Source organism: Triticum urartu, chromosome 5A, assembly GCF_056163025.1.
Source record: "Triticum urartu cultivar PI428250 chromosome 5A, HENAU_Tu73, whole genome shotgun sequence".
NCBI classification, from domain to species: domain Eukaryota; kingdom Viridiplantae; phylum Streptophyta; class Magnoliopsida; order Poales; family Poaceae; genus Triticum; species Triticum urartu.
Window position 1 is genome coordinate 286963251 of NC_141877.1, and position 9273 is coordinate 286972523.

Below are 9273 nucleotides of genomic sequence, written 5' to 3' on the forward strand. Positions count from 1 at the left end.
CACCTTCACCATCCTTCATCTTGAACTTGTCAAGTTGGCTTTGAAGCACATCCAACTTGGATTCCTTGACGGAGTCGGTACCTTCGTGCATATCAATCAAAGTGTCCCAAATTTCCTTTGCTTTCTCAAGGCGGCTGATTTTGTTGAATTCTTCGGGGCACAATCCGTTGAAGAGAATATCACAAGCTTGAGCATTGTATTGCAACATCTTCAACTCATCCGCGGTAGCTTCACGGTTTGGTTCTCTCCCATCAAAGAAGTCACCTTGCAAACCAACACATACAATAGCCCAAACAGTGGGGTTATGTCCAAGAATATGCATTTTAATTTTATTCTTCCAACTAGCAAAATTAGTACCATCAAAGTAAGGACCTCTACGGTGATAATTTCCCTCGCTAGACGCCATACTCTCCTAGGTTGTGAAACCAAGGCTATGACCACCAAAAGCTATGGAGATCAAGCAAATGGAGACCAAAGCTCTGATACCACTTGTAGGATCGAAAGTATGTCTAGAGGGGGGTGATTAGACTACTTGACCAAATAAAAGCTTAACCTTTTCCCAATTTTAGTTCTTGGCAGATTTTAGCTATTTTAGGACAAGTCAAGCAATCATCACACAATTCAAGCAAGCATGCAAGAGTATATTGGCAGCGAAAAGTAAAGCATGCAACTTGCGAGAATGTAAAGGGAAGGGTTTGGAGAATTCAAACGCTATTGGAGACACGGATGTTTTTCCCGTGGTTCGGATAGGTGGTGCTATCCTACATCCACGTTGATGGAGACTTCAACCCACGAAGGGTAACGGTTGCGCGAGTCCACACAGGGCTCCACCCAAGGGCAACGGTTGCGCGAGTCCACGAAGGGCTCCACCCACGAAGGGTCCACAAAGAAGCAACCACCCACAAAGGGTCCACGAAAAAGCAACCTTGTCTATCCCACCATGGCCATCGCCCACGAAGGACTTGCCTCACTAGCGGTAGATCTTCACGAAGTAGGCAATCTCCTTGCCCTTACAAACTCCTTGGTTCAACTCCACAATCTTGTCGGAGGCTCCCAAGTGACACCTAGCCAATCTAGGAGACAACACTCTCCAAGAAGTAACAAATGGTGTGTAGGTAATGAACTCCTTGCTCTTGTGCTTCAAATGATAGTCTCCCCAACACTCAACTCTCTCTCATAGGATTTGGATTTGGTGGAAGGAAGATTTGAGTGGAAAGCAACTTGGGAAGGCTAGAGATCAAGATTCATATGGTAGGAATGGAATGTCTTGGTCTCAACACATGAGTAGGTGGTTCTCTCTCAGAACAAATGAGTTGGAATGATGTGTGTGTTCTGATGGCTCTCTCTTCGAATGAGAAAGAGGTGGAGGGGTATATATAGCCTCCACACAAAATCCAACCATTACACACAATTTACCAATCTCGGTGGGACCGAATCAGAAAACTCGGTCTGACCGAAATAGTAAACCTAGTGACCGTTAGGAATTTCGGTGGGACTGACATGCAACTCGGTAGGACCGATTCGGTTAGGGTTTGGGCATAACGTAATCTCGGTGAGACCGATTACACAAACTCGGTGAGACCGAGTTTGGTAATTAGCTAACCAGAGAGTTGGTCAGGCAAACTCGGTGGGACCGATTTGCTCTTTCGGTGAGACCGAGTGGAACTCGGTGAGACCGAAAAGTTACAAAGGGGAAACACTGAGTTTACATTGCAATCTCGGTGGGACCGATTCGCTCTTTCGGTGGGACCGAAAAGTTACGGAAGGGAAACAGAGAGTTTGCAACCCCATCTCGATGGGACCGAGATCCTTATCGGTAGAACCGAATTGCTAGGGTTTGGCAGTGGCTAATGACAAGTGAAACTCGGTGGCGCCGGATAGGAAGAATCGGTAGGACCGAGTTTGGCTTAGAGTTTAGGTCATATGTGGATATGGGAAAGTAGTTGAGGGTTTTTGGAGCATATCACTAAGCACATGAAGCAAGAGGCTCATTAAGAAACACCTCATCCCTCCTTAATAGTATTGGCTTTTCCTATGGACTCAATGTGATCTTGGATCACTAAAATATAAAATGAAGAGTCTTGAGCTTTTGAGCTTGAGCCAATCCATTGTCCTTAGCATTTTGAGGGTTCCATTTTCACATCCATGCCATGCCAATCATTGAGCTTTCCTGAAATAATTATCTTGGAATAGTATTATCTCAATGAGCTATATGTTGTTATGAATTACCAAAACCACCTAGGGATAGTTGCACTTTCACATAATAACAACATTGCAATCATGCTCATCATTTATACCAAACATTCTATTGAATTCTCCTTCTATCAATTGAGCACAATTTTCCTTTCCATCATTTTCACGAAACACATTATAAAGATGAATAATATGATGCAACCTCAATTCCATTTTTTGTAGTTTTCTTTCATAAAGCAAACTAGTGATAAAACAAGAAACTAAAAGATTCAATTGCAAGATATAAAGATATACCTTCAAGCACTCAGCTCCTCGGCAATGGCGCCAGAAAAGAGCTTGATGTCTACTACGCAACTTTATTCTTGTAGACAAGTGTTGGGCCTCCAAGCACAGAGTTTTGAAGGACAGTAGGAGTTTTCCCTCAAGTGGATGACCTAAGGTTTATCAATCCGTGGGAGGTTTAGGATGAAGATGGTCTCTCTCAAAAGAACCTGCAATCAAATACAAGAAATCTCTTGTGTCCCCAACACACCCAATACAATGGAAATTTGTATAGGTGCACTAGTTCGGTGAAGAGATGGTTATATAAGTGTAGTATGGATGGTAGAAATGTATTTTTATAATCTGAATAAATAAAAACAGCAAGGTAGAAAATAGTAAATAGGCACAAAAACGGTATGGCAATGCTTGAAAATGAGGCCTAGGGTCCGTACTTTCGCTAGTGCAATCTCTCGACAATGATAGTATAATTGGATCATATAACCGTCCCTCAACGTGCAATGAAGAATCACTCCAAAGTTCCTATCTAGGGGAGAACATACAAAGAAATCATTTGTAGGGTACGAAACCACCTCGAAGCTATTCTTTCCGATCGATCTATCTAAGAGTTCGTACTAAAATAACACCAAATAATTTCATATTCATAATACGCAATCCAACACAAAGAAGTTCAAAGAGTGCCCCAAGATTTCTACCGGAGAAACAAAAGACGAGAACATGCATCAACCTCTATGCATAGATTACCCCAATGTCACCGCAGGAATCCGCGAGTTGAATGGCAAAACACATATAAAGTGAATCAATATGATACCCCATTGTCACCACAAGTATTCATATGCAAGAAATATATCAAGTGCTCTCAAATCCATTAAAGTATTCAATATGATAACAACGAAATCTCAAAGGGAAAAACTCAATTCATCACAACAAGATAGAGAGGGGAAAACACCATATGATCCGACTATATTAACAAAGCCCGCGATACATAAAGATCGTGACATCCCAAGAACACGAGAGAGAGGGAGAGAGAGAGATTAACCACATAGCTACTGGTACAAACCCTCAGCCCCGAGGGTGGACTACTCCCTCCTCACCGTGGTGGCCGCTGGGATGATGAAGATGGCCGCCGGAGATGATTCCCCCTCCGGCAGGGTGCCGGAACAGGGTCTAGATTGGTTTTTCGTGGCTATAGAGGCTTGCGGCGACAGAACTTCTCATCTAGGTTAAACCCTAATGGTTTCTCTATTTATAGGATTTTTTGTCGTTGGTTTCACACAAAGATGGGACTCTAGGTGAGCACAACCCAACGGGGCAAGCCAAGCCCACCAGGCGCACCCTGGTGGGTTATGCCCTCCTCGTGGCTCTTCTGGCCCTCCCAACAAAGCTTCGGGGGTCTCTTTTGTTGCAAAAAAATCACCAAAAAATTTCAGATCATTTGGAGAACTTCCATTTCTGCATAAAAAACAACACCATGGTAGTTCTACTAAAAACAGTGTCAGTCCGGGTTAGTTCCTTGCAAATCATACCAAAACCATATAAAATTGTTGTAAACATGGCATGTATACTTCATACATTATAGATACGTTGGAGACGTATCAGTGTGATGGTGATATGATACCGGGGCACCTCCGCCAAGCTTGGCAGTGATGACCCACAAGTATAGGGGATCTATCGTAGTCCTTTCGATAAGTAAGAGTGTCGAACCCAACGAGGAGCAGAAGGAAATAATAAGCGGTTTCCAGCAAGGTATTCTCTGCAAGTACTGAAATAAGTGGTAACAGATAGTTTTGTGATAGGATAATTTGTAACGAGCAACAAGTAACAAAAGTAAATATGGTGCAGCAAGGTTTCCCAATCCTTTTTGTAGCAAAGGACAAGCCTGGACAAACTCTTATATGATGTAAAGCGCTCCCGAGGACACATGGGAATATCGTCAAGCTAGTTTTCATCACGCTCATATGATTCGCATTCGGTACTTTGATAATTTGGTATGTGGGTGGACCGATGCTTGGGTGCTGCCCTTACTTGGACAAGCATCCCACTTATGATTAACCTCTATTGCAAGCATCCGCAACTACAACAAAAGTATTAAGGTAAACCTAACCATAGCATGAAACATATGGATCCAAATCAGCCCCTTACGAAGCAACGCATAAACTAGGGTTTAAGCTTCTGTCACTCTAGCAACCCATCATCTACTTATTACTTCCCAATGCCTTGCTCTTGACCCAAACAATGGTGAAGTGTCATGTAGTTGACGTTCACATAACACCACTAGAGGAGAGACAATATACATCTCATCAAAATATCGAACGAATACCAAATTCACATGACTACTAATAGCAAGACTTCTCCCATATCCTCAGGAACAAAAGTAACTACTCACAAAGCATAAACATGTTCATAATCATAGGGGTATTAATGTGCATATAGGATCTGAACATATGATCTTCCACCAATTAAACCAACTAGCATCAACTACAAGGATTAATTAACACTACTAGCAACTTACTAGCATCAATCCCGGACTTGGATACAAGAATTGGATACAAGAGATGAACTAGGGTTTTCAGATGGGATGGTGCTGATGAAGATGTTGATGGAGATTGCCCTCTCCCGATGAGAGGAGCGTTGGTGATGACGATGGCGATGATTTCCCCCTCCGGGAGGGAAGTTTCCCCGGCAGAACAGCCCCGACAGAACCCTAGATTGGTTCCACCAAGGTTCCGCCTCGTGGCGGCGGAGTTTCGTCTGAGAAGATGGCTTATGATTTTTTTTCCCATCGAAAGAGTCCATATAGTAGAAGATGGTCACCGGAGGGCCACTAGGGGGGCCACAAGGTAGGGGGCACGCCCAGGGGGTAGGGCGCGCCCCCACCCTCGTGGGCAGGGTGTGGCCCCCCTGGTGAAGTTCTTGCGCTCACTGTTTTTTATATATTTGGAAAACATCATCCGTGAAGTTTCAGGACTTTTGGAGCTGTGCAGAATAGGTCTCTAATATTTGCTCATTTTCCAGCCAGAATCCCAGCTGCCGGCATTCTCCCTGTTTATGTCAACCTTGTAAAATAAGAGAGAATAGGCATAAGTATTGTGACATAATGTGTAATAACAGCCCATAATGCAATAAATATTGATATAAAAGCATGATGCAAAATGGACATATCAGGCAGTTGCTAAGGGGACTGCCCATACCCATGTATTCATGTCTCTTTCTTTGGAGGTGGTGATGATGGAGTTGTTGATGAAGTAGGCTTGTCATCCATGTTCCAAGTCATAAGATCACCATCATAGAAAGATGAATGAGTCTCTGAGATCCTGAAATCTGCAGCCAAACTCATCCTCTTAAATCTGTATTCATACTCACAGTTTTGGTTTTGGAGGTCAGAGATCTGGGATTGGAGATGCTCGATTTTCTCATGAAGCTTGAAGATGGCCTCCCCGATGTTCTTGGCATCCAGCTTGTGATTGTTGGTGAACTCCATGATCATCATGTGATTGGCGTTGAGTCCATGTTCCACCATCCCTTGGTACTTGAAAACTTGTTGCTCCATTTCTTCGAGTCTTGTCTCCACGCTTCCGGTCATCTTTGGCCCCTCAACATCATGGATCTGTAGCACCCCCTCACGCATCTCAATGGCTTGAGGGTGTCGCAGCACCTCAGCAAGGTAGGGGTTGATGACCTTCTCGAAAAACATGTCCTTGGAGGCGCTTGGAGATGTCATGATGATCTAGATCTGTCAGAAAAACAGCTCGAAACAAAAACAGGAGATATTGTCGTGGTACGGTGGTCAAAACCTTCGGGAGATTATATAACGAAATTTTACCTACCAAAAGAAGTATTGTGCAAGAAAATGGAGTCTGGAAGGCACACGAGGTGGTCACAAGGACGGGGGTGCGCCATCCACCCTTGTGGACGCTTCGTATCTCTTTGACTACTTTTAATTTTCCTAAATTTTTAAATATTCCAAAACGGAGAAAAATTGCTATTAGAACAGTTTTGGAGTCGGTTTACTTACCATACCACGTACCTATTTCTTTTAGGAGTGTGAAACATTCTGGAAAGTGTCCCTTATGTACTCCTACGGTGTTACGGTGTCAATTATATTGGTCTCAACATTTATGGGAGTACCTGAGATATAATGTTTGATTCTTTGACCATTTACCACCTTTGGATTTGTGCCTTTGGCGTTGTTGTGGCACTGGAACGACAGACCTCCTCGATAACGTAAGGATCTTCCCATTTAGAGAGAAGCTTTCCTTCAAAGAATCTTAAATGAGAGTTGTATAGCAAAACATGATCACCCACATTAAACTCAGTCTTTTGTATCCTTTTGTCATGCCATCTTTTAACTTTTTCTTTAAAAAACTTAGCATTCTCATAGGCTTGGGTTCTCCATTCATCAAGTGAGCTAATGTCAAAACCTCTTCTCACTGGCAAGTTTGAAGTCATAATTGAGCTCTTTAATAACCCAATATGCACTGGTACATGCCGGTGCTATACACACGGTTTTAACCCCTTTCCGCGATGGCATTTGGAACGGGCGCCAAGTCAGTGTGGGTGATAGGGGGGTCCTTACCACATGACCCGGAAACCGTCAGGGATAGGCCCTCCTGGGACTGGTGTGCGATCAGCTGAGGCATCGAAACCCAATCATTTCTGTTCGTATGTACACCCCACACGGTGAATCCTAGAAAAACATTTTCGTTCGTACGTATATCACACACAGTCAATCGAAGGAATACATTTCTGTTCTTATGTACATCCCACATAGTCAATCCAGGGAAAACGTTTCCGTTCATATGTACATCCCACACAGTTTTATGTATACGCTCGTGTGTGAAAGGTGTAACTATCACACATGCTCTGCCTTGGTTAACTATTTGCTTTTATGAACTACATCACACACAATTTGATGTAGGAAACTGTGGGCATTGGGCTATCCATCACAAGCGCTTTTACTGCCAGAACCGTTTGCAATGTTCCATGACCGTCTGTTCTCTTTTTACATCGCCCACGCTGTTTTCTTTCTAACCATGTGCACATTATTTTATTAGCTCCTGTATATTTTTATTTTTTGCCTGTAATTTATTACTCGAATTGGAAATTTTGAAATATGGAACGTTCAATTCAAATTCTCAGCACAATGGTTCAACAACGAATCCATAAATAAAATTGCCAGTATAATATGTTCGGTAATTATAGGATTATGCAGCAATTAACTATGATGAACCACAATATTTAAAGGCGGTAAAGTTCAAGAGACAAGTGTAAATCATTTTGACTGTCGACGGTGTTGAAGAAGCGGAATGCCCATAATGTGCCTTCCTGCATGCCATAGGCACGAACCACTTTTGTCCAACCCCTTGTGATGATCGCCCGCCCATCCCTCAACGCCTTCAGGAAGACTTCTAGAGCATTATCGTGGTAGCATGAATTATATACTTTAACCTTAGTTTCCTCCACTCCGGTCATGTAGTTTGCAAGGTAATCATCAGTAAATAGCTTCGGAAACCACTGAAAAGAGAAAAATATCAGGTACTGAGGTCTAGAAGAGTAACTTGTGGGCAGGGGGAAGGCAACACATTACTTACCATCCTAAAGTTCATTGTTGTCTTGGACAAAGTGTAAATAAAGAGCTTAATTCTAATCACCCGTTTCTTTCGCCTAACAATCTTTCTTAGTTTCCTCACTTGACGCTTGTTCGTGAATATCTCATTAACCCATACGCAAAAGGGATCAAAGCGTGGATCAGTACCGCTCATATATGTACCTACAAGCAACCAGTAAATGTTAGAAGCTAAACTGAGATTGCACAAATGATGTAAAATACAACTACCTATGTTCCTAAGTACAAGTATTTTTTTGAGATTTCAATATGAACTACATACGATGTATATAGAATTATAAATATAGTTTAGATTACAATCTAGATTCACTCATTTTTCTCCTTATGTAGTCTATATTGGAATCTCTAAAAATACTTATATTTAGGAATAGATGGTGTATAAGACATGGGATGCAGGTAACCTCGACGGCAAACAACATCATCACCCATTGTAGCCCTCTGTAAGTACATTGAAAGCCAATGTTTACTACAACAGGGTTAACATCCACCAAAAATAGCAAATGGTAATAAAATGCAGCATCTGTAGTGATATCTTCATTGCGAAAGAGTAGCGCGGTAGAAAAGAGATGGATTAAAGAATGGATACAACTGTTAATTGCAACAGGCTTAACAACATCCTAATTCATGTTTTGTAAGTTTGTAGCCATTGAAATACAACTCTTTGAAAATGGATACAACTGTTAATTGCAACAGGCTTAATGGCCATTGAAACCGGTACTGATAAAAATGCAATTGGCAGAGTTAAACATCATAGGGTAGGTTCTACCAGAGCAGATAATGGCCTAGTTGTCTATAAAAAGGTAGGGAAATAGCTAAAATGTGTTAGGCATGTTTACTACAACATGCTTAATACATTGACCGTACAAAACATAGCCATTAATTGCAAATAGTATTGTTAAGGTTGAAATGGTGAGTACATACTTGGTAAGTCCTGAGAGGTAGTTGCTGGGGCACTTCATCTTGGCCAGAGCCTGGCCAATGTCAGCGGCAACAGAGGTGAGCTATTCCTCCGGGTCGAAGCATGGATCAGTGCCACTGACATGTGTACCTATAGGCAACCAGTAAATGGTAGAAATTAAACTACAATTGCACAAATGATGTGAAATACTGTAAGACAAGAGATGCAGCTAACCTCGATGGCAAACAACAGCATCAGGCATTATGACCCTGTGTAA

General features: G+C 42.3%; 1 protein-coding gene across 1 annotated transcript; it reads right to left on the reverse strand.

Moving 5' to 3' along the window:
* Positions 1–7710: 7710 nt before the first annotated feature.
* LOC147971085 (uncharacterized) lies at positions 7711–8527 on the reverse strand. The gene is made up of 3 exons (XM_087522736.1): positions 8500–8527; positions 8064–8242; positions 7711–7986 (listed from the first exon to the last, which is right to left on the reverse strand). The coding sequence occupies exons 1-3, from the start codon at positions 8525–8527 to the stop codon at positions 7711–7713; spliced, it is 483 nt and encodes a 160-aa protein (XP_087378862.1).
* Between the last annotated feature and the right edge of the window lie 746 nt (positions 8528–9273).